Here is a 26730-nt window from a genome sequence, read left to right on the forward strand (position 1 = left end):
CTACCTACCTACCTACTTACCTATCTAAAAAGTAGGTAAGTACTTAGGTATTACCTATTATACTCGTATAAAACTAGAAGCAGATAGGGAATATTACTGCAATGTTCTGCCGTTAGAATGCAGCACTAGCACAAACCGTAATCGAATGCCTTTTAAATGTCCGTAAGATACCAAAATATCACATTATATCAATAAATTTTATGGAAATATAGCTCTGTTACTTTCGATGTAAATATTATATTATTTTGTTAGTATGTCATATGTCATGAACCGTCATGGCGACAAACTAAGAACTGACGTTGTCATGGCGATTTGTTTACGTTTTGCGCCAGTAAACTGTAGAAATATAATGATTACTCACCTTTTCTTAATCATAACCATACATTTGTGAATTAAACAACCTTTCTTTTTCCTTTTTGAAGATCCGACATTTTTTTCTCATTTATTGCTCGGTATTATTTTATATGCGATCGATGGCGCGTGGCAGTTCGACTAGCATAGGTCCGTCGCTGACAACGCCGGCGGCGGTCTGAGGCATGCGCTGAGAGGGGACTGGTTTCATAGGGTTTCATACAAAATACGAGCGCGCGCTAGCTTATATTAAAATGTCGTAAGCGACAAAAACGGTTTTTGTCGTTCAACTACAAATTACAATTTAATAAAATACAATCCAACTTGAAGGTTGAAGTATGGGTTAAAACTAATTTAATATGAAAATTTGGAATCTTAATTTGATCTGGGTTGCCTGTAACAAGCAAATCCCTGTCTTACAAGAGGTATCTTTGATATTTTTTTCTGTGCTATAAAATTTTACGAATCGTGTTTCGGCAACTTGGAAAACAAAGCCATTGAAATGAAGAATCAGGTTTTCAAATATCACTTTGATATGTTTTGTAATTGCTGAGATAAAACTAGATGTTTTTCACCAAAATGCCCAATTCGTCGTCTTAAAACAGTTCTTTGTACACAGCAAAATTGGAATTGTGTGTTACGATTTCTGTGTCGCTGCTGGTTCTATCCTATGCCGTACCTGATTTTAAGATTTTACATAGAAGAAAAAGTCACTGGTTCTTTTTATACAGTAGAAAATGACGGATTTTTGCGAAATTTAGCATGGGTCAGAAATTCTGCACGTCATGATGACTCACGTCAAACGAATGATGACAAATGACGATCATCATCAAATAAATGGCAAACGGCAGCAGGAACCTTGCAATATCGCTAACCTAAACGACCCTACGGAGCCCATGATTTCTTTCCCCCAACTTCTCCTCCAACCGTATTACAAAACGAGCAACACTCGGTTTTCAATATGCTGCCTTATGGCTACCTCTCCACGCAATGACGACGCGACAGGTTTACTCTGTTCATGCCGTACACTACTAGGAACAACTGTGCGCAAGTATCTCGGTGGTGCAATGAATAGAGAAAACGCTCGACGGTTGCGCGTAGTCCCTGCCCGAAGCGATTTTTAATATACCTACAATAATCACAATAAACTTAAGACAAAGGGAAACGTTTGAGAATAACAATTTTAATTCCGTATAATCATAAATCTCGGCGGACCGCGAGGGAGGCAAGCTGTCATTCTGGTGCCGCAAAGAAAACTAATGCCGAAAAAAAGCTAAATTAGCTAACTTGAAGACAGCGGTTGTCTCTTATTAATTTATGCGAAGGACGGCTGTAAGAATTTCTTTACGTTGCGGATTTTATCTTTTCAGTGTTCTCTCTCTGGAAGACTGTTCACTGATTCACGCATTGCTTTGCAAAGTTCCATAACGATGTACTCTTTAACCCCTTCAAAAAATGGAGGAGGTTCTTGCTATTTCAAGAGAGAAGAGAAGCTACAAATGGGCGACATGGTTTTCATGCCGAAGTTGATTTTGTGTGACACCCGTGGAAATGGACTAGCGAATGAACAAAGTGTTGACAAAATATTCACCATACTGTTCATTACGTAATCGTAAGGCACCCGGGCAATGAGGCCGGTGCGCTGCCGTCGGTCATATTGTTTTTTTTAGCGAGATTGCGGGTGAGTGCGCGCTAGCGGGTGTGGCCCGTGTCACAGGGGAGTCTGTTGTGATGCGCGCGCGCAGCCTTACATGTTTTATGGCGAAAACGATTAGTTTTGTTTGTTATAAAATCGGTGTTAAACTGCCCAAGGTTTGAGTGTTTGTATTGTGGATGTAAACTTAATGATTAAGTGTTAATTAACCGCTTAGCGCGGTAATTTAAAAGGATTAGAACAGTAGTGTACTGGTCTCGTCAAAATATAGTGGTCCTATGGGTGGTGACAGTGTTCAGTGAAAATTCATAATTAAGGGAGAAATCCCATTTAGTTTGGGGCGTGACGTCACTGGGTGGTGTTTAGGCTAATAAACGTAAGCAACACACGGCACGGGCGTGTCGCACTGAATATATGCGTGAGTGAACGGACTGGACAACTCGGACACACGACGGCGTGTGTAAACTGATCAGAGGACATTCAATAGTAGTCAGTAAGTGCTAGTACTTAATTTAATATAATAAGTTCGACTGGTAGCAGAAAACGTTTATACTTGTATGTGGGTATATCGCGCATGATGGCGCAAACAAAAGCTGGTAGCAGAGCGTGGTTAATAGCGTAACTCTGAAGGGCCCATTAGTAGTTATAATGGTTATATACTACTTGTAGACTTTCCTACTATATATTGTTTGAGTTTGAAAGCTAAGCTTAAATATTATAAATTGTTTGTTTGAAAGTTAAATTTAAATATTATAAATTGTTTGTGTTTGAAAGTTACATTTAAATATTATAATAATTATTGTATGAAAGTAAAGTTAAATAATAGGTAGGGTGACCATCATTTTCAGTAGAATTTCGGGATAAAATTACTTTTTGGCAAATTTTTAATTTTGGGCCTATTTTTTTTTTACTTGTTTGTTTGTTAAGCATTGTTTGTTTAAATTTGTTTGTATTATTTAAATTAGGGTTTCCCCTTTTGAGCCATTGTTGGAGCCGAACATTCGGTTGTTTTAAAGGGTAAATTGGTTTTAATTTGTTTGGGCTCTAACGCAATGGCGACGAAATCTATTCCAAGTGCGAAGGCGACTATCGCCAATGAATTGAGGTGGTTTGCAACGGCTGGGGCGCTCCTGTCCAGGAAGGACAAGGACGCAGCTATACTTGACCGAGCGGAGCAGCTCCGTACACGTATAGCAAACGTCGAGGTGGCCATGGCGGCGCTCGATGAAGTTACTTTAGAAGACGAGGTTTTGACAGGTCTCCTCAATGATTACCAACAAATCATGACTTACAACGATGACATCGTGGAGGCCGCTGCCAGAATCAAAGCGAGGCAGACGGGCGGCCCTGCCCCTCGCACGTCCGGTGGATCGGACGGACCAGGTGTCACTGGTCGGCTCCCCACTCTGCAGCTGACTCATTTTGGGGGTAAAATGGAGGAATGGGTGGCCTTTAAAAATATGTTCGAGTCGTTGGTCGATTCCAGGCAAGACCTATCGAAGGCCCAAAGGATGGCATATCTCCTCTCCACCCTGGAGGATGAAGCGCGGTCACTCATCCAGCACCTCCGGGTAGAGGACGAACAATACGACACAGCTTGGGAGTTGTTGAACACCCGTTATCAAAATGTGCGTTTATTGGCCGACGCACATGCCGCGCAGTTATTGGCCCTGCCTAAGGTGGCAAACCGGGCACAGCTGCGCCTAAATCTGCTCACGCCCGTTACAGTGGCCTGTAACGCGCTCCGCACTTTAGGGCTGCCGGTGGACCAGTGGTCCTTTTTATTGGTGCATATTTTGCTGGGCAAATTGCCTAATGACATACGCTCGCGCTTTGAGCGCGAGAATGCTGAACGGGACAGTACCACCCTACCTACTTTCACGGATTTAGTAAAGTTCTTAGAGTTTGAGGCTAGGGCTGCAGAGAGTTCCATGACGGAACCAACGTCGTCTGGGGCGCCAGAACGCAGGCCCCCGGGACTCTCATGGCGAGGGAAGCCTAAACAGGCACAACCACCGTCACCGCGTGGAGCTGGTGCGCGGTTCGTCCATACAGCGGCAGTTGCGAGGGACGCGGACTGCCTGCAGTGTGGTCAAATGGGTCACGGCCTGCTGCAATGCAGGGACTGGCAGAGGCTGCCAGTAGTGGACAGGCGCCGCATGGTGAAGCGGCATGAACTTTGCTTTTATTGCCTGGGCAGTCACTATGCACGTGACTGCCGCAGAGTCAAGCCATGCAGTGCATGCCGTGGGCAGCACCACGAGCTGCTCTGCATGAATCGAAGCGGGGCTGGCTCCCCGGTAATGAGGCAGGGGCCCCCTATGGGCGGGGTGCTCCTGCGCGAAGCTCTCCACCGTCGGACGGAGGACGTGGCTTCGCTCGTCGCACCCCCCCTTGGGAGGGGGGTCGTGTGCCTGCACGGGCCTCGGCAGTCCGGGACCCCGCGCCTCCAATGCATGGCCAGTATGTGGCTGGCCAGGCCCCGGATTGGGCTCCCATGGGCGGGGCCCTAAAGCGGAAGTGAGAGGTGGGACACCTCCCTCCGCCCCGGCTCCTACTACTCGCCAAACGGAGCCACGGCGGTTTTCACCGCCCCCACGGCTGGAGTACCATCCGCCGTATGCTAGGTACGGCAGGGCCGCGGGTTATGCGCCCCCTTACATGGGGATGTGCACTCGCCCACCGTACTATCCTGGTCAATCGTATTCCCCTGGCTTGGAGCCAAGGGGAACCCATAACTAGTCTGCTCCCACAGTGGGACAGAACCGCGGACGGTTCTGCTCCCTACCGCGGCGGTCCGCATATGGGGTAGTGGGGGAAAATCTATTACTGTAAGGGCCATGTTAGACTCAGGGGCTCAGAAAAGTTTGGTCACCACTCGAGTGGCACATCAGTTAGGCTTAGCCGTGGAGGACTCACCTGTGCCACTTCTTGGAGTTGGTGGTATACAGGTGAAGTGTCTGACGGGACAGACACTTGTCACGTTTTCTTCGCTGCAGTCCTCCACAATGAGGATCACGACTTCAGCGCTGGTAATGGATACCATTGCAGGTTGGCAGCCCTCTACAGACATACCGCCGGCCGTGTTGTCTTTGGTTTCAGGTTTGGATTTGGCCGACCCCTTTGTTTTTCATCCCGGCCCAGTAGACCTGCTCCTGGGCTCGGACGTTTTAGGTTGGATTTTGTTGGGCACCCGGAAGGCTCTGGGTTCGTCTTCAATGTTGGCAGTATCCACCATTTTTGGTTTTGCCCTGATGGGCCCTGTGTTTGAGAACGACTCCATGAAGGAGCCGACGGTTATCGCGACTGCATCTTTGGCCAAGACCATGCAAAGGTTTTGGGAGGTGGAGGAACCACCTATGGTCCCTAGGATGGATCCTGACCACGCAGAGTGCGAGGCCTTTTATCAATCGAACACCGAGAGGTTGTCCTCCGGTCGGTTTGTAACTAGGTTGCCCTTTGTTGCTTCTCGTCCTAGCCTCGGGCAAAGTAGGGCACTTGCGGAGAAACGACTACTTTCCATGGAGCGGCGTATGCAGCGTGACCCCGTACTTCGTAAAAAATATATAGATTTCATGCGCGAGTACGAGGACTTGGGTCACATGTCTCCGGCTCGAGTTGATTGGAGCTCAACTGAGCATTATTTCTTGCCCCACCATGCAGTGGTGAAGGCCTCAACAGGCAAATTGAGGACCGTATTTGATGGGTCGGCACCCACCTCGAACGGGGTCTCATTAAATCAGTGTTTGCATTCCGGTCCCAAGTTGCACAGAGGCATAATTGATATCATCCTGAACTTTAGAAGACATCAGGTGGTCTTTGGAGCGGACATCCGGATGATGTTTCGCCAGACAATCATACATCCTGAGGACAGGCGATTCCAGTTGATACTCTGGCGTGAGCGCCCTGAGGATCCTGTGACGGTGTATGAACTGAACACAAATACTTATGGATTGAAGTCCAGCCCCTACATCGCCATCCGATCGTTGCTTGAATTGGCAGAACGGGACCGGACCCGCTTCCCCCGTGGGGCTTCCGTGTTGTCACGTGACCTTTATGTAGATGATGTCTGCACCGGAGCCCAAAGTATCGAGGAGGCCCTCTTACTGCGGGATGAATTGATTGCAATCCTAAGGGCAGGCGGATATGAATTGCGTAAATGGTTGTCCAATGAGCCTAAAGTTCTAGAAGGGATCCCGGAGGATCACCAACAGAACCCTCACCTGTTTGAGGATGTGGATGATCCCAACAGGATTGCGGTGCTGGGCATGCAGTACCAGCCGCTAAAGGATATATTTACCTTCCAAGTGGACTTGGAAGTATCAAAGGCATGGACCAAGAGAACGGTGTTGTCCATGATAGCTCGCATGTTTGACCCAAACGGCTGGTTAAGCCCAGTGATATTTTCTGCGAAGTGTCTTCTCCAGCGACTTTGGACTTTGGGCGTCTCGTGGGACGAGCCGCTGATCGGGCCTCCGTTGGATGGGTGGCTCGAGCTGATCTCATCGATTGAGGAGGTCAATCGGATTGCCCTGCCTCGTCGAATATTGCCGCCCGGAAGGTATCAGGCCAGCCTTCATGGTTTCTGCGACGCGTCGGAGCGCGGCTACGCCGCGTCTGTATATCTGCGGACAGTTGACACCGAGGGCCGGGTCAGTGTCTCGCTTTTGTTAGCAAAGAGCAAGGTTGCTCCGATTAGGACTAGGCTAACTATCCCTAAACTTGAGTTGAGCGGGGCTCATCTTCTTTCTAAACTGTTGAGTCACGTTGCTCATGAGTTTGCAGCCACGGTCGAGATACAGAATATCTTCGCCTGGTCGGATAGTCAGGTCGCGCTTGCCTGGTTGCGTGCGGCCCCACATACCTTGGAGGTTTTCGTGGGAAATCGGGTTTCCCAAATCCAGAACATTGGAATTGATATAATTTGGAGACACGTACCGGGGGAGCTTAACCCAGCGGACTGTGCTTCCCGAGGGTGTACGGCTCCAGAGTTGACGTCTCACCCGCTCTGGTGGGGACCAGAGTGGCTGATGGGTTCAGAAACCTCCTGGCCTGTTTGTCAGATGGACGCTTCAGCACAGACTTTACCTGGTTTGCGTGTGCATACCGTGGTCGCTGAGTCGACTTCAGAGCCGGATTGGTTACTTGCTCGGTATAGTAGTTTGGAGAAGCTTTTGGGTGTTACCAGTTGGATCAGGCGCTTCATTCATAATTGTCGTAACCCACAGGCAAAGCGTTTGGAACCTGTTGCAAGTGCAGATGAGCGCCGGAGCGCATTGTTGCACTGGGTTCGTACCGTGCAGACCGCACGCTTTGAGTTAGAGTTTCGTATTTTGCGCGAGGGACGCGCTAAGCTGAAAGGCGCGGTCGCTCGTTTGAACCCGTTCATCGACTCTGATGGGCTTCTTCGGGTTGGAGGCCGGCTCCGGAAGGCGGACCTTCCGTTTGAGAGCCGCCATCCTTTGATGCTGCCCAAAGGCGGAGCCTTGGTGCAGCTCTTGGTGTCAGATCGACACGTCCGCAACGCTCATGCAGGTTGCAATGCGTTGTTGGCCATTTTGCAACGAGAATTTTGGATTTTGTCTGCCCGGAGAGCGATCCGAAGTGTCTTGTTTCGATGCATCTCATGTTATAGAGTAAAGGCGGCCACTATGCAGCCGCAAATGGGCGATTTACCAGCGGATAGAATTCGACCTTCAAGGTCAAGACCGTTTGATGGAACGGCAACGGATTTTGCCGGGCCCTTTTCGATCAAGACAACCAACTTTCGGAATGCCCGGATTGTAAAAGGGTACTTGTGTGTATTTGTTTGTTTGGCGAGCAAGGCTGTCCACTTGGAGGTGGTATCCGCTTTGACAACTGAAGCCTTCGTCGCTGCGTTAGATCGTTTCGTGTCGCGTAGAGGTCTACCGTCACTTATTCGCTCCGACAACGGCTCAAATTATAAGGGGACTGTAAATTATCTTAAGGATGTTTGTGAATTTATTGACAGGAATTGTAATAGTTTAAGTCAAATTGCTGCCCAAAAGGGGGTAACTTGGCGGTTCAGTCCCCCAAATTGCCCTCATTGGGGAGGGATTTTTGAGGCTGCTGTGAAATCAGCAAAGACCCACCTCCGCCGCATTATCGGAGAAACAGCTCTAACGTTTGAAGAGCTAGCTACTGTATTTTGTAAGGTTGAGGCGGTCCTCAACTCTCGTCCTCTCTGTCCACTATCTCAGGATCCAAATGATTTGGAAGTCCTCACTCCTGGTCATTTTTTGGTGGGGGGGCCCCTGACCGCCCTGCCCGAATACCCGTGGAAGGATGAACGTGTATATCGGTTGTCGCGCTTTCAAATGTTACAGCAAATGAGCCAGAACTTTTGGAGTCGCTGGTCTCTTGAATATTTGCATTTATTACAACAGAGAGTGAAGTGGACAGACAGGACTGAGCCTCCCAAGGAAGGAGATTTAGTATTATTGAAAGAGGCAAATCTGCCATCATTGCTTTGGCGACGAGGTCGCATTTTGCGTTTGATTTTTGGTGGAGATGGAACTCCGCGTGTGGCTGAGGTGTTGGTCGAGGGTTCGGTTTTGCGGAGAGCCGTGGCGTCTCTCTCTCGCCTTCCCGTAGAATAAGCTAGCGGTCTGCTCCTCAGACCGGGACGGGGGGATGTTGACAAAAGATTCACCATACTGTTCTTTACGTAATCGTAAGGCACCCGGGCAGTGAGGCCGGTGCGCTGCCGTCGGTCATATTGTTTTTTTTAGCGAGATTGCGGGTGAGTGCGCGCTAGCGGGTGTGGCCCGTGTCACAGGCGAGTCTGTTGTGATGCGCGCGCGCAGCCTTACATGTTTTATGGCGAAAACGATTAGTTTTGTTTGTTATAAAATCGGTGTTAAACTGCCCAAGGTTTGAGTGTTTGTATTGTGGATGTAAACTTAATGATTAAGTGTTAATTAACCGCTTAGCGCGGTAATTTAAAAGGATTAGAACAGTAGTGTACTGGTCTCGTCAAAATATAGTGGTCCTATGGTTGGTGACAGTGTTCAGTGAAAACTCATAATTAAGGGAGAAATCCCATTTAGTTTGGGGCGTGACGTCACTGGGTGGTGTTTAGGCTAATAAACGTAAGCAACACACGGCACGGGCGTGTCGCACTGAATATATGCGTGAGTGAACGGACTGGACAACTCGGACACACGACGGCGTGTGTAAACTGATCAGAGGACATTCAATAGTAGTCAGTAAGTGCTAGTACTTAATTTAATATAATAAGTTCGACTGGTAGCAGAAAACGTTTATACTTGTATGTGGGTATATCGCGCATGATGGCGCAAACAGTAGTGTAACTATAGAACACATTAAAAATCAGAATAGAAGTATGCTGAAGCTGGGAATCGGACCCGGCCGGGTCTTTGTCATTCCGGGACCCTTCCAAACTTTACTTTGGTGAAATAAGTAAGTTTTTTATTTGAATTTGAATCTGAGTAGGTAAGTTAGTAGATAATTTAACAATAAGGAAAAGAATCCGTAATTTTAGTGTTTTTACTGATGAACTTGATGGATTTGTTTGTGAAATTATGTAAATCCGATAAACAATAATGTTTTAGATCTGGGAAAATATTCTCAGGTTTTCTTTGAGGCGACGATCGCGAATCCATTCGACAAATAATTTATAAAAAAGGAGGAGGTTCTCAATTCATCTGTACGCTTTTTTTTGTGTTTGTTACGCGATAACTCCGCCAATTGTGGCCCGAATTTCAAAATTCATGTTTTGTTCTAAAGGGCATACTTCGGAGGCAACCTTCGAATTTTTATAGCACACCTATAGCGATTTTGGCATTTTTAACACTAAGTCAAGTATTAACATTGATAAAATATCATTTGGTGAACTGGACGTGATAAAGAAGACCGTAGACTTTTGCTACAAATCACTAAACCATGAAAAAAAAATTTAACAAAAAATGGGACCGTCTTCAAAAACCTTGAAAATAATTTTCTATACTTAGTTTGAAGTCGGTGCCTCAGCACGAGTCAGCAGGAGTAATTGAAGCCCAACACAAAGCAATCTATACATTAATGCAAAGCCTTAAGCAAAGCTTAGTATGAAATATGTATAAATATGTACAGTCGAACAAATAGAATCATGACCCGGGATGGAACCTTTGTGCTACTATTGTCATGTTGACATCTCATACTTTTGTCAAGGAAATCATAGTGAAATTGATTATTGAATGGTTCCGCCCTCGGTCATGATTCAATTTGTTCGACCGTAGATAGAGCAAATGCTCTACAAACCAGGAAAATCTAATTCGATAAAATAATTCGTACGTGCGGAATGTGTTAGTAAGGAAAGAAATAAACATTAAACACATTAGAAGCGTACGACGTAAAGAATAAAACCGCTGCTCATGGATCTTATCTTCCTTTTTTTATGGAAGCAAAAAACACCAATAACTGCGATGTTGTATAACCCTGATTGGACGAGTGGTTTGACCTGGCCTCTCAAGCAGAGGATCGTGGGTTCAAACCTCGGCTCGCACCTCTGAGTTTTACGAAATTTATGCGCGGAATTTATTACATTTGAAATTTACCATGAGCTTTATGGTGAAGGAAAACAGTTTGCTTGAGAATTATTAGTACTTTATGAGTAAATAACAGCCTAAGGTATAAAATATACCTAAACTTGGAAGATTCCGTATAAAATACGAAATCCTCAGAAAAATATTACTTAATTTTTTCGTAATGGCTACGGAACCCTATTTTAGGCGTGTCCGACACGCTCTTGGCCGGTTTTATCCCTTAAGGTCTCTACCCACTACACCGTATGACCGTAACAGGAATGTATCGGGAACGGAATGGCAAGCGTAAATGACAGGCGACGGCGACGGTTAGTTACGAAACGTGCTAGTGGGCATAGTCTCATATTTTTCAATACAAAGAATATATTTTTGCCTGACAGGTTGCTATTCCAGTCATGATCATATACCTTTATCTGAAGAAATGATGACGTCACCTTCTTTTGCCTCGTACGGTCACTATATAATATCTATGATAATATCTGCCACGCAGCGGAGCGTGCAACAATATCTGACACGTCCTCTGGCCCTAGAAATATTAATTCACGCTTTGTTGAGTCAGATAGATGCTGGTGGCTGTACAGCGTTTTCTACATCTCTCAAGCTTATCCGGCTGCGTCGCCTTATTTGTTTTGGCCAGTTTAAAATCACTTTAAACTGTAGAATAAATTAATGTTGTTTCATTAAATTCATCGATACGTTTAAACGAAAACTAAATACTATCAACATTAGACTTGGCCTGGTATAAATTAATTATCTTATTCTTAAAAAAATGCAAACCAGCTGTTGCAAAATGCATGTTTTATTTCTGTTATGCAACAACATATGCTTAAATTAATTCATGAATGAGGAGGTTAATATTCGACTTCATTATATAGGTACCTATACAAATTGCACCAAATCATTTGTAATGTAGTAGTTAGTTGCAATGGCACTGCATTCTTCGAATTACTTTGACTTATCGCATTCCACAGTTCACACGAATGAATGGAATGTTCAATCATTTACAAAATACTATTCCACTATCGGAAATATGTCCCATACGTGAATATACGGAATGTTTGAACGTAATGGATATTCAATGACAAAACTGCAGTATATTACCTTAAAAAATGGAACTCTCATCTAAATGCTTGATCGCTATCGTAGTTTTTTTTAAAGTAAATTCAGTTCATCATCACTCTTCATAGTGCATTCGGTCCCACTCCTATCGTTCACATGTACTCGTTCATTCTATCTTCTTCGAGCTGATTCTCACTTGTCGGATGTCGGGCCCGGATTTTAATCGGATGTTCCAGGGGCAGAACATTTTATATGAAGCTATTCACACTTACCCGACACAATTTTCTATAGAAATAACTAACACTGACACGATACGGATCCGACACCCGACAAGTGAGAACGGGCTCTTCAGCAAAGGCGTTCGAACAAGGGTCAATTTATTGACGTATTGTTTTGGGATACGATATTTTTTCTAAGTAGTCACGAAAACTATTTGTTACTCTTTTACAGGTAAAGGATTTATTTATAAAGTAACAAATAATATATACAATAATTAACAGAAATAAATAAAAATAGAACTAAAACTAACTTACTCTAGAATTGTTGGACCTTAAAACAAATTTCTTATACAGATAGCTGGAAATGGAAAAAACAGGAATTTCAATTTAATATTAACTAGACGTAATGACGTAATGACGTGGCAATGGGCCGGCCATATAACCCGAAGAACCGATAACCGTTGGGGTAGACGAGTTCTTGAGTGGAGACCACGGATCGGCAAACGTAGCGTAGGACGTCCTCAGACTCGGTGGAGCGATGATCTTCGCAGGGAGGCTGGCAAGAGCTGGATGAGAGTAGCCGAGGATCGTGCTCAGTGGCGTGCCATGGGAGAGGTCTATGTCCAGCAGTGGACGAACATAGGCTGATGATGATGATGATGATGATGATGAGACGTAATGATTCATGAGAGCGAAGCCGCGGATAAAAGCTAGTTACCCATAAGATAACCTTGGATATTGCGAACGTCGTCAACTGTGTGAGTCGGGTTATTATTCCATTTCTTCCGTGGATGTCGTAAGAGGCGACAAAGGATATAGGTTAAGGTATACCGTAGGCGACAGGCTAGCAACCTGTCACTATTGTACCTTTTTTTGTCAAACTTTAATCTTAAAATTGCTAAAAGTGACTCCGAAGCGGCAACGTTTCGTGTGCTCTGCCTGCCCCATTTGGGATTACAGGGGATTTTGGATGTTTGTGTGTATGTTTGTGTCAATTATTTAATCTGTGTTTCTTTTCCGCAACGACATTTTTCTTGTATTATTCTCGGCGGGGCTATTCTGGTCCGGCGCCCGTTGCCAAGTCGTATTGATTTGCGATGGACATTACCGAGACAGCATTAGTGGCTAATAAATGTTTTCAATGAAACGAGGGAATTACAGGGTAACGGGATTTACACGGGATTCGCGGGTATGTTTAACAAGCGGATTCCGCTACATTGACCGCTTGTTTGTGGGGACATGGCACTTTTGTGTAAAGCTACACTTACAAGTCTTACAACTCGTGTTTTCGAGTCAAATATTGTGTTACATACATAAACATTCTAAGCTGTATTTCATTCTTGTTTTTTTTTACTTACAACGGAACGGAGAAAGTTTAAAGTGAGGGGTTGTTTGTTTGTTTGTGCATAAATTGAATGTATCGATGTTACTCAAAAACATTCTGACCAACTTAGATACGGTTATATTTGCCTCTAAACTGTTGGTGATTTTTGTTGGACATCGGGTTCTTCATCATCAACTTAAATACATAGCTTTTTAAACGAGCAATATTTTATATATCTTGTGTCCTCTGTGTAAACTGTGAATCATTTAAAATGATGTATTATTTAAATGGATTTTTCTTTTTTTGCAGAGTTCCTCATTGACAGACCTGATTTCAGCATTTGACACAAAAGCAAATTCGCACACAGCCCTACAAAAAGTCACGGCTTTCAGTGGACAATTTGACAAGAACATAAAACCCACATTCTCAAAGGAGGAGTATGGAAAGTAAGTGTATCCTTCGTTACCTAATAATGGTCAAAGCTCTACAACCTTGCTAAATCGTAAATCAACATGGTTGCGGAGTCACGAGGTAGAAGGTTGTAGTTAATTGACTTGGACTTCACACACACAATTTATAATATTAGCAGGCCTTCCACTTGATTGATTCATTTTTTACCCATGCTGAATCTTTTCGGATTGAAGATGATCCCTTTCTTTTAATCTTGTATGCCTCTTCCTCAGGCCAATTCCTGGGTCCATGACGGAGTTCAGAGGAGCGGAGGCCCAAGCCAGGGTGTGTTCAGAGATGAAGGAGCTGTGCAGCATAATACACGACTACGGGAAGAGTCCATGCAAAAGCCTGTTGCCCCCGGAACTGCAGGACGCCACAAAAGTTATCTCATTTGGAGAATTATTCTCGGTAAGTAATTAACAGCTACTACTTTATCATCATCACAGCTTATATACGTCCCACTGCTGGGCACAGGCCTCCTCTCAGAATGAAAGGGCTTGGACCGTAGTTTCCACGCGGATCCAATGCGGATCGGAAATTTCATACCATTCAATTGCTTTGCAGATCTGTGCAGGTCTCCTCACGATATTTTCGTTTGCCACAAAGCACGTGGTAAATTTCAAATGCAATTTCGAGCTTGAATTTCGTAAAATTCAAAGGTGCAATCTCGGGTTTGAACCCGCAATCCTCTGCGTGGGAGTCCATAGGTCAAACTATAAGGCCAATACGGCTGTTGAGTTGTGGCCAAAATATTTTTACCAATATTATTAATGCGAAAGTGAGAATGTTTCTTATTACTTATTCTTATTTGTTACGCTTTCACGCTTAAAGTTCTCAATCGATCGTGATCAAAGGCCATGCCAGGGTAAGCTAAGTGATTCGGCTTGTAATTTTTATGGATGATGTAATATATTAGTAATTAATCTGGAAAACTTCAGCCCCCAAACCTATATAGTTACAACATAAAAAAACGAAATATCAGTTTAAATCGGTTAAAAAAGTTAAAAAACTGCTAATTTTTTCAGATTTTTTTTCTTACTTCCACGTTAGCGACCGCTCCAATTTTTTCACCAGTGATAACCTACTAACAAGCTATAATATATATTTTTTTCAAAATTATTGCTGAGGAAAAACATGGAAAAATCTTTACATAAAATACATTACATACATCCTACAAACGCTATAATATAAAGCGGAATGATTGAAAGCTCTTTAGAGAAACGTGCATGTTGCATACTAAATACCGGCCACTTACAATACATTTTATTAGGTTAAAAAAAAACCTCCTATTGATTATCGTACGTTAAGGCCGCCTGTCAGCTCATTAGAGCCACCCGGCACCTGACCAGCACCGCCTCGAATTTCGGCGTCCACTCGTTGTCGACAGGTGGTACACGGGTGGAGGCCGCGTTAACAATGAGTGGACCTCGCGTGGTTAACGAGCGAACGTCGCGTAGTCAACGAGTGAACGAGTGAAATTTTTTTAACCTAATAAAATGTAAGTGGACAGTATTTAGTATGGAGCATGCACGTTGGTCTAAAGAGGGTTCAATCAGCGTTTCTAGGATGTATGTAAAGTATTTTATGTTAAGATTTTTCCATGTTCTCCTTCAGCAATACTTTTTTTAAATATATATATTATAGCTTGTTAGTGGGTGTATCACTGGTGAAAAAATTAGAACGGTCGCTAAGGTGTAAGTAAGAAAAAAATCTGAAAAGTTTAGTCAGCAGTTTTTTAACTTTTTTTCTATGGCTTGATGAAAAGGTAATTTATGTCTTATAATCATCTTTAGTAAATGTACAACATATGTGACGTAGGCTAAAATCGGTAGGCTGGGAAAAAAATATTAAAGAAAAATCATATTTCGTTTTTTATTTCTTGTAACTATAGAGTTCAGGGGACTGACATTTTTGAGATTAATTGCTAACGTCACTAGTACTGAAACTCGCTAGGGGCAGAATCACTTAGCTTATCCTGGCACGACCTTTGGTATGGAAGCAGCTTATACCCTAATTAAACACATAGGCTACTTTTATTTCACCCCATGTTTTTGCATATGTTCAGGTATTGGTATTTCTTCATATAGATATGTTAGACTTTTTTTAATTATTGACATATTATTCACGACTTAGCCACGCTTTAAATATTGCTAAAAATACCTGGGCGTTGAAAGCATAATACGATTTTAAACTCTCGCTGTCTAAATCAAATTAAACGCGACGAGTCAACGGGAGCCGCTAACCTGTCAGATCAAATGTGAGCAAAACTCATTTTGTTGGGATTTAAGTACCAATTACGGTGCTTAAAAATAATTAAAACGCCTCCTGAGGCTGCGTCGAGTTCATAATAATACTCATTGTTGAACATATTACGTGACGTCGCTTGATCGTAAAATCCGCCAGATCATGAAATTCCTAGACATAATTATCATAGAACGCCGCCATTTCATGATTTAGCTAGCTAACACCGTTATATCGTTCTAACCTCATCGTATTATGATTTTTCTAGTGACTTTATTTTATGATTTAAATTCGGGTTTAAGCCCGAATAATGCTTTCAAATGAAAAAAACGCATTTAAATCGGTTCACCCGTTTAAGAGCTACGGTGCCACAGACAGACAGACTGACAAACAAACATAGCGGTCAAACTTATAACACCCCTCCTTTTGCGTCGGGGGTTAAAAATTAGTAATGACCGCGATAGTCTAAAACATTGTGTTGTCTAGTGACGTAAAGCCATATCGAAATCATTAAATTCGTTTCGGCAGTCGTACACAAAATTTACCCAGTTTCCCAGGTTCAGTGAAATGTGTGTCGGCTCCTCAGTCCTGTAGGCGACTTAACTCGTTCACAGAAATGATGTTGATACCTCCGAAAGGCGATTTAACGCTGCTAGATAAAACAACGCTTTTCAGAGCCGGTTAACAAGATATCTCGTTAGCTAATATTGTCAAAAATACTATAGAAATAAATAAAATAGTATGACTCAAAGCGGAACGAAATGGCCCGGCTACGGAAGTAATTGTCGATTGCCCTAATCTGATGTAGTATACTCGGCTACCGGATCTCTAAGGGTTAAAAAACCAAAAACTGTAATCCTTAAAATTACCTGCATTTGATCGCACAATACTTACTAATACTTACTATGAGAGCACAGTGATCCAAAGTGAGTCTTGGGCTCCACACCAGATTACGCCATGCCATGCCTTACGATCTTGAGCCAGCTTTTATCAGCCTTCGACCCCGAGATCCAAAGGGTATTTCAGGATTTCGTCCTTCCAGCGGTACCTGGGACGTACCTGGGAAGTACGCTCTCTTTACGGCTCCGTCATCTCCCAGCTTTTTCACGTGCCCGAGCCTCCGGAATTAGGACGCTTTGGTCTCTCCAATTACATTGGGCTCAGATACTAGATCTTCAATTTCCGTATTTTCTCGCATAATAACGTTAGTAAAATAACTTACTAACTTGGTGCTGACTACTGCTGATACTTCAAAATATCGGGTGGCCATTAAGGTGTAATACTTTCAGTTGAAAATAAGTCTAATGTTCGATTATCTATCCCAACGCATAGATAAATTCCAATTACTGCTATCTTGTCTTCATCTCTGATTAATTTGTATCCGCTACGTTCTGATGTGCCCACAAAAGTTTACATGTAGCTGAATTTAGGATCTTTCTTAAATACGCTGGCAGAAGATCGAAAATTTAGTAGCTTAAATTTCTCAAACAGTAAATAAAATTTGTTGGAAGCCGAAAGCACCTAATCATTCGCAAACGGGGAGTTTAAAAGACAAATAACGGCCTCCATTTAACGAGGGACTTTGGATAATGTGAAAATTAGATTCACATTGTAAGACCCATCTGATTAAGCATATCAAAGGCTGTCAAGGTCTTTTAAATTCCATTTCGAACTTGTTTCACACAGAAATTTCATGCGCTTGATTTCAAATGGAGCAAATAATATTATTACCTAGGAGGACATAGGGATTCGAAGACAGAATTTCAGGCAAAAATACATGACGTAAATAAACATTAACATTTACGACGCTTCATTAACAAATCCTTACTACTTAACCTCAATAATAAACCAGATTAACTTCGCTCAACTGAACATAAAATACTTAAACCAAAATCGGTTTAACACCTTGTAATTTTCCGTGCTAAGCTTAGTGTTTGGTTTCAACGTAATTTAGTAAAAGTAAGGCTTAGTTCTGTCAAGAAAGATTGTTCTTGGAACTTGTATAATAACTGCAACACGTGTTCGTTCGAGTTGTTACTTATTTACTTAGCTAAGTAATCTTGACTTTTGTTTCATGGAATATATTCGGATAATGTTTATCACAGGCATAAGAGGGCCAAGATGAAATAATGAAATTGGTACCTAAACATACAAATAATATATGTTTTATAAACTAACATTTCGAACAAAAGCCGTCTAAATGGGTATTTCTGTCTTCCTTACCTTAAATAAATAATCTTTTGGGCAAATTATATCATACAAAAATTGTAAGCAACTTTTGGAATCAAAGAAATTTCACAAGTTGCTTACACATTTTTTTTCTTTATTTTAACCATTATATTTTCCAATTTTCGGTATTTCAACTATATGTATTTCAAATTTATGCATTATAATACGTACCCAAGAAATTGTATGAATAGCGCTAACTAGCGCGGGCGCGTGCGACGGATTTTAATACGTGTCCGGATTGGGACCCGCGAGCGTGCGCACGCGGCGGGCGTCCGCGTCAGCTAGCGGAGGCACTAAAACGTGTAGCAGCATTGTTATTTTTTACTAGTAAACATTTTAACGTCGACAGGCGTACGGTCGTTTCACTTTTTCCAAGACTGACGGCCACAGGCTTTGTAACCGTCAACGTATGAAAGTGTACACAAAAATATCCAGGCACGATAAGCCGATATATATATATTTTTAAATCTTCATCATCATCATCATGTCAGCCGAAAGACGTCCAATGCTGGACATAAGCCTCCCCCAAGGCTCTCCACTCAGACCGGTCTTGTGCTTTTCGCATCCACCGCGATCTCGCAATCTTAACCAGGTCTTTGCTCCATCTTGTTGGAGGCCTACCGACAGCTCGTCTCCCGGTCCGCGGACGCCATTCGAGAACCTTTTGACCCCATCGGCCATCAGTCCTGCGAGCAATGTGCCCCGCCCACTGCCACTTCAGTTTCGCAATTCTTCGGGCTATGTCGGTAACCTTAGTTCTACTGCGGATATCATCATTTTCTGATTCTATCCCGCAGAGAAACCCCGAGCATAGCCCTCTCCATAGCCCTTTGAGTGACTGATTTTTTTTTGAAATCGTACTTCCTGAAATTAAGTAATTTTGAAATTGTGTCTTCAATTTAAACATTTCTTCTCCAATAGGATGCAATGTATCGTACGTTAGACAGATGTGTTACATCAAACTCATGTCTCCATTCCAAGTGGTGACGTCACGCATACCGCGACGCGCCGAGGCGTCACGGTCAACATTTTAAATTTGGAATCGGTTTACCAAAGCTTGGCGTAATTAGCAGCGCGGCGCGTCCTAATATGGCCAGAAGAGCTAGTACGAGTACGAAATTCTAAAATCGAAGTTCGTATCGTACGTCCCTTACACTTTACCTAATTTATTTTAAGCGTCAGCGGCACAGCAAGATACGAAGTTCGAATTTTGCACTTTTTTTTACACAATACCTATAGGCTTGCGTTTGGCCATTATTACGCTTGGCCCTATACCACGAAGTGCAAAACTCGAACTTCGTATGTTGCCGTCCCGCTGAGGCTTATGTCATTTAATACGCGGATGAAAAGGACGGTGCGATACGAACTTCGATTTGCGAGTTTCGTAGTAGCCCCTCTGATGGAAAGCGAGGATGAGGCCTACGATGGAGCACGCTTGCCTAGTAAATGCTCATTCACCCTAGACTTGAAAGCGGCCAAATTGTAGCGTTCAGTATACACAGTCGCAGGCAGGGAATTCCACTCCTTTGCTTCGTAGTACAGGGCCAAAGAAACTACGAAATACACGCGAATTATGCCAAATTTACACTTTGCAGCTCGTTTCAAGCAAGTACTTCTACATTACGGGACTGGGGAACTAATGAGTTAAAAAACCGGCCAAGTGCGAGACGGAATCGCGCACCAAGGGTTCCCTACAAGTATTTTATAATAATTATAATGTTACTAAAAATTTATGCTTTTCGCAATTTTTCCTTTATCTGTGCTATAAGACGTTTCTTTGTACCAAATTTCAAGATTCTGAGTTCACGGGAAGTACCCTGTAGGTTTTGATTCCCTTGCGAGTGTCGAAAATTTGCAGCATAAACGGCTGTATCTTTTGATTGTGTTGGTTTAGAAGTTTGATTTTTTTACAGCTCCAAGAGACAGTAGACTTGAGTATTTGATATAAATTTCAGCTTGATACCTCCACGCGTTCCTGAGAAAAAAATGGTCTTGACAGACGGACGGACGTGCAACAAAGTGATCCTATAAGGGTTCCGTTTTTCCTTTAGAGGTACGGAACCCTAAAAATGGCTAAACAAGTGCGACCTACCACAATGGCTACAAGAATCTAATTTCATTCAAGTAACACACACAAATATAGAGTTTTAGTTGCGTCCATCCATATCCAAACTAATAATTTCGGAATTTCGATTCAACTGCGCAGATAAAATAACTAAATAATAACCTCGGCAAAATAATAACCTATGTCATAAGGACTCATTTCAGTTTGTAGTTTTCTGTAGATAAAAGTTCCTGGAAAATTTATTTCTAGACCGAGAAACCATAGGGACCCCTAGAATTTTCCCGAAATCGTTCAAACCACTGACAAAAAAAGAACGGCTTACATTTCGTAGAATTTCATCTCTCCACTAATTGAAAAACGTTGTTTTTGGCTTTTTTGGAAAAACATGTTGAGAAAAATGACAATGAAAAATGTTTCTGTGTTTAACAGCAGCAATACGCGACGGATATAGGCCTCACAAATCGCGAGAAGTTTTCTAAATTGATATAATATTTTTTCTTTTCAATGAACTTGACGAACTGTTTTATTGTTTCAGATATACACCGTGATCTCAGACAAGCTAGTGGGCATCCTCTTACGAACAAGGAAGCATCATCTCACATTCTTCGAAGGAGAAGTATTATTTCAGGTAAGAAAGAAGGACACCTATCTTCCGATTTAGGTTTAGTATCCACAGGTAGGTTTAGATTTTATAGGGGTCTCCACCCCTATAAAATCTAAACCTACCTGTGGACTGTACCATTTTGTCGGCATAGGTAATATATCCGTGCAAAATTACAGCTTTCTAGCATTGATAGTCCTTAAGCAAAGCCGCGGACGGACAGACAGACAGACAGGCAGACATGGCGAAATTATAAGGGTTCCGTTTTTGCCATTTTGGCTCCGGAACCCTAAAAAACGGAGTTGCGGGTAACGTCTAGTTTAAAATAAATCTTTATTATTTCAGAAACGCGACGACGACGTGCCAGTATTCCTCATGATGCCCATGGACGAGATTAAGACCTACTGTGACAACAAAGCAATGCAAGCCAGAAGATCTGTCTCTCCAATGCCTCAATAAACTAATAGAAAGTGTTTTTTTCTTCTTAGACATGCAAAATACATAATCTGTGACTCATCAAAATCATAGGCTTAAAAAACTTTTATTTTAAATGCCATCTGGGTAATATTTAAACTGAAAAGTCTTCTTTAAAGTGGACGAATTTTAGGAGCGTTTATACCTGCTGACCTGGCAACGTTGCATTATTGTTCGTTTTTCTCGATTATTCCATAAAAATTTAATGAAAATTAAAAATTTGGTCTGGAATAGTCGAGAAAACTAGCAAAAATGCAACGTTGCCAGCTCAGCAGGTTTTTTTTCACAGGGCATAAACTCAACTAGATGCTACAGGCCCTTTTTTCGAATCAAATGTCAAATTAAGAACCTATATAAAGTTGATAAGCCCAAAAATACACAATGGTTCATTTGATATAATATAACTTAAAAAACTTTACAATCACTATATTTATTAAAAAAAACACATAACGTAAAAACGTTATGCATTTTGATGCAATGCTTTTCAACTTTATGTATTTTTGACACCGTTCACTTTGTCATGTCTATATAAGTATAAAAAAAGAACCCAGCCTAAATATGTTTATAATAAATAACATCCATACTATCCCATTAATACTATAAATGCGATAGTATTGTAAGTCTGTTTGTTTGTTACTTCATCACGTCTAAACCACTATACAGATTTAGATGAAATTCAGTGTGCAGATAGTTTGAGTCCCGGAGAAGGACATAGGATAGCTTTTATCCCAGAATATTGCATAGTTCCCGCGGGATAGTGGTAAACGAATTCTGCGCGGACGGAGTTGCGGGTAACGGCTAGTTCTCAATAAATTCTCAATCAAATTTTGAAAAATACCTTTACCTTACCTCTGTACCTTTTTGTGCTCTATAAAAATGTGTGCTAAGATGAACAATGATCCATTGACTATGGAAGCACGGAGTGATTTGACACACAACATAATATTTAGGTATCTTGCAAAATGTTTAATTGTAAGTAATATGAATATATCTATCAGTTTGTTTTTACAGAGTTTCAACATTGTACAACATTGTACTAGTTTACTTTCGATTTGTAATCGTGATTGCCATGACATAACACTGCTTCTATAATTATCGTGAATTAGGGAAGAATGTTTAGGTTACATTACATTCATTAAAGATGATTGAAAAGAAGGGACCCTAATTATAATATTGACCTATTGTTTTGATTAAATTTTCAGTAAAATTATATTTTGTAATGAAAATTCAGTCACAACTTATTAAATACAGTCACGAAACAGGACTGACAATCTCATCTCCGGATTCTTGCTGAACTGTTATATTATAACAACGTAAGCCTATTTAATGAAGTTAAGAAACCTTTAATCCAGATTAACTTATAATTATTACAAACTCTACGAGTAAATGATTATCCCACCAAAAACAGAAATGTCAAAAAGGAGAGCCAAGTTCAATACAAAAATTATGCTTGGCTGTGGGCTTCGCCGCAAAAAGAATGGAGATCTAAATGAGTGCCAAGTTCTATGCAAAATCCAAAAATGTATTTATAGGAACAAGATAACATTAAGAACAAGTATTAAACTCTATTTCTTTGCTTTATTGGATACCTATAACAATTGCTGTTATTTAAAAATGTGAGATCTTAAAGTAGGTTAGATTTGACTTGGCCAGTTTTCATTACATCAGTCATTTTATAAAGTTATTCAACATAATATATATATATATATATATATATATATATATATAATATATATATTAATTTTATATAAACTGGCCAATTCATCAATATCTAACCTACTTTAAGATCTCTTCAATTTTTAAATACTTAACAGCAATTGTATTATAGGCTTATCAAATAAAGCAAAAAATAGAGTTTAATACTTGTTCATAACGTTATTTTGGTACTTTAAATACATATTTGGATTTCGCGTAGAACTTGGCACTCATTTAGATCTCCATTCTTTTTGCGGCGAAGCTCCACAGCCAAGCATAATTTTTGTATTGAACTTGGCTCTCCTTTTTTACATTTATGTTTTTGGTGGGATATCATTACATTTTGTAAAGAAAACTAGGCAGGTATTGAGAGTATGTGGTGCCGCGCGCCGCCGACGACACACCGTTGGCCGGTTGTTTAGCGCGTATTGCAAGTTTTTTGTATGGGGACACCACTTATTTTTTGACTTAATTTTATTTTTATATTTCTGTTATATAACAAATATAATAATACATATATTGGGATAGTTTCAAATACCTGCTTGTAACGGTTCCAACACTACAATTATAAAGTTTTTTTTTGTATGGGAACCCCCCCCTCCCCTATTTTTTAAATTTCTTTTATTTTAGATTTTTTCCTACGTTTACAAACAATTACTGAGCTGGATTCCAAATTTCATCCTTATAGGTCATCTGGAAGTAGATTAGATTTAGGTACTATATGTTAGTCAGTCAGTCAGTGCTAAAATTTACGACTTTTTGACCTTCATATCTTTAGAGGTTTTGAGTTATAGAAGGGTCAAAAGTGGCACCAAGTGGTTCGTGGAATATTACACTCGGCGCTGGCTAGCCAGTTCCTTTGCTTGAACTTGGCTTGACACGCTGCCGTGTGTCTAGATTTTAACACAGCGATATTATTTGGACGAACATTACATAAAACGAAGTAGAAAAACGGTCAGCTGTTTCAATTAAACACACAGCGAAATCATCGGGTAGGTACAATTTGCACCAAAATTTCGTACAAAACGTCTCCATTGTTTTTTGTTTATTCTTTGTTTTGACAATATTATTTATAATTCTGTTATGTAGCTCATGAATGTGTGTGGCTATTAGCTGTGGGTAGGCTGTGGGGAGAACCAGTTGTAATTGTAAGTAAGCACTGTAGTAAGTAATGTTTGAAAAGGAAAATGGACAGTGTACATTTTAAACATTCAATATATTGAAATGTTTTCAAAAAATTTCAACTTTTCGGGTTTTTATAAAATAAATCTAACCTAATGGTAATCTGAATATTATACTATCACAAATTTTGCCTATTGATAGTTTTGTCAAAAATTATAATTTTATATGAAATGATCGTTATGCATTATGCACTATTATTTCTATTTTTTTTAATTTTTACACGTTTCTACACTTACAAATGTGCCTCCAACAGTATAAAAGGATATATTCATTACTTTATTAATAACAACATATCTAATATTTTTTACCTAATAATTATGCCAACTAAATTATTGTACCACCTAAGTAGTATTATGTTCTCTCCCGTTATTATATGGATGAACAGTTGTATTTTATCTTAAAAACTTAAAATAAGTGAAAAATAATTAACTATACGTAGATATAAAAAAAATCTCTTAACTAGTCTGTCCTAGTCATTATCATAAATAGTCACAATAGTTAAAACTACATACGTATTTTATTAGTCACGCCTACACTTTTTACAGTCTTAATTAATTCTTGGTATTCAGTTATTTGACAACACGTCGCAAATTCACAGAATTTTAATGAATATCATTTTACTCGTTAGCAATATTTTTTCTATTCGGATTTAATCTGCACTGTTAAATTCCAAAAATATCTCTAAAACTTTGTAATGAGTACAACTTTAACAAAATTCGTTGATGATATTTAAGTAATTTAAAACAACCTAATAATAACATGGTTTAAAGTAAGTTTATTTTGATTATATTTTATAAGTTATTTTCTTCATAAGAATTAATGTGTACTAGATAGTAGTTTTGATTATTATTAATTGTTTTAATAAACATGGATACAGAAAAGCTGTTTTATTTATGTAAACATGAGCTGTAATAACCCTATATTTTCCTTTTAATATCTATCAGCCTTAAGAAAAAATACCAAGTAAATACTCTGGTGGATTTTGTATTTTTTATTTATGAATTAGGGTACTTGCATTTTCTTAAACCTTCCCATCGTCCATCCCTATCACACATGTGCACTTGCGTATGCGGCTGTCCCTATCGTCGCTACGTAATACTGCGTATGGACAATGATTTTTGAGACTTTTACTCTTCGTTCGACCTTCGTTGCATCAGCATCAAATTGGTGTTGTGATTTGTGATTATATTATTATGTGTTTTTTTATGTGTTTTCATCCGTGAAATACCAGAACTTGTAGAAAGAGAGCTGTATAGACGCTGACAGTGCCGGCATTGGAAGAATCCAGGGATTTTAGGGTAAGTGCGCATGATCTGTTCCTCTTTCCCGTTCTTCGACCTATGTCGGTCCTTAAATATTGAAGATAATGCAAGTAATACATTTTGTTAGGTTTTATAATTTTCTGAAGTCATAAGCCGCGTTTACGGTCCATCATTTCCATCTCCCTGTGCCTAGGAGATTAAAAACAATATTTTTAATTTCTTTTTCCCACTTCTAATTGTGGAGACCAAACAAAGGCGCCTCCATACTCAGTGAATGAATTAACTACACATACCTATTTATTGCCTGTCACTTACTACGCACGTACAATAAAAATCTACACACGTCTGTTTTACTTTTTGTAGTTGCCAACCCTAGCGATCCGCGCAGCCGTAGGTATAAATTTCAAGAATACGGCCGAGTCGGTCTACTGCCTGTTACTTGTATTGTGCTAAATATTTTCTATTTATTTGTTTTCCTTGAGTATCTCTAATTAATACATTTACTTTTGTATGAAGACACAACAACTTGTACAGATAAATAACCGAATGTTAGTAGGCGTTTACTTAAAAAAGATAATAATAAAAGTTTTACTTAATGTAAAGGATAACCTAAACAAGTCAGATAAGTATGGACATGCTTTTTAGCCGTAACTTCAAATAACAGGTAAATATTAACATGTACCTATGTAACTTACAGGCGTACAGATCCAGTCAAGATTATTTGGAATTTGGGGGAAACTAATGTGTGTCTGTCTGTGTTTCTGTCTGTGGCACCATAGCTCTTAAACCGGTGGACCGATTTGAATGCGCGTTTTTTTTATTTCAAAGCAGGTTTTCTAGCGAAGGTTCCTAGACATGTTTCACAAAATCGGTTCAGCCGTTTTTGCGATCTTGAACTTTGAAGTGCCAAGTCGGGGTTTTCCAACTTTTTGTTGGTTAGGTAAGTATTACGTTTACGCTTCGCCGTACTTTCCAACCCTCATATAACTTTGTCTCGAATAGTATCAGAGCGTTCACGTCCAAGATTTTAGCATAAGATGAAATTAGCAGATTAATGAAATACGCTAAGCTACGTTTGTCTAGCTCTTATTATGTTTCCTACAAGTACCTTAAAAACGTCACTTTTGTAACAACTCGTTAAAAGTCTCTGGGATAATTTTTAGAGACCTAAAAAGCTGTAATTTCGGATTGAAAGTACAATTTACGACGATGCTCATTCACCCTCCAATCACGTTAACGGGGTTGCATGACTGAAATTAAGAACTTAAAAAGACTTAAAAGTCAAAGCTAGCATCGTACTTAAAGAACAAAAGTAAGTTTTACTGGTAACATCACCCTCCAACCCATTTCATCAA

At 40.7% G+C, this 26730-nt stretch overlaps 2 protein-coding genes across 2 annotated transcripts in view; both read left to right on the forward strand.

Moving 5' to 3' along the window:
- LOC141439970 (uncharacterized) overlaps positions 1–1961 on the forward strand; it is a 44468-nt gene extending 42507 nt beyond the window's left edge. The window contains exon 4 of the mRNA XM_074104431.1: positions 1722–1961. Within this exon, the coding sequence (XP_073960532.1) occupies positions 1722–1961 (240 nt within the window). The remainder of the gene's footprint in view (positions 1–1721) is intronic.
- A 2884-nt stretch (positions 1962–4845) lies between these two features.
- Positions 4846–21917, forward strand: LOC141439971 (uncharacterized). Its single transcript, XM_074104432.1, has 6 exons — positions 4846–7508; positions 7998–8319; positions 13483–13619; positions 13857–14034; positions 20697–20789; positions 21108–21917. The coding sequence occupies exons 1-6, from the start codon at positions 4846–4848 to the stop codon at positions 21219–21221; spliced, it is 3507 nt and encodes a 1168-aa protein (XP_073960533.1). The 3' UTR covers positions 21222–21917.
- The last annotated feature ends 4813 nt before the right edge of the window (positions 21918–26730 follow it).

This window comes from Choristoneura fumiferana, chromosome 21 (assembly GCF_025370935.1).
Source record: "Choristoneura fumiferana chromosome 21, NRCan_CFum_1, whole genome shotgun sequence".
Lineage (NCBI taxonomy): Eukaryota > Metazoa > Arthropoda > Insecta > Lepidoptera > Tortricidae > Choristoneura > Choristoneura fumiferana.

Bases quoted from the DNA above. Each gene is read 5' to 3' on its own strand.
- LOC141439971 (XM_074104432.1), top strand. From the start codon at position 4,846: ATGTTAGACTCAGGGGCTCAGAAAAGTTTGGTCACCACTCGAGTGGCA. The intron at 8,320-13,482 runs GTATATCGGTTG...CTTTTTTTGCAG, and splicing joins ACCCGTGGAAGGATGAACGT to AGTTCCTCATTGACAGACCT. The intron at 20,790-21,107 runs GTAAGAAAGAAG...TTATTATTTCAG, and splicing joins AAGGAGAAGTATTATTTCAG to AAACGCGACGACGACGTGCC.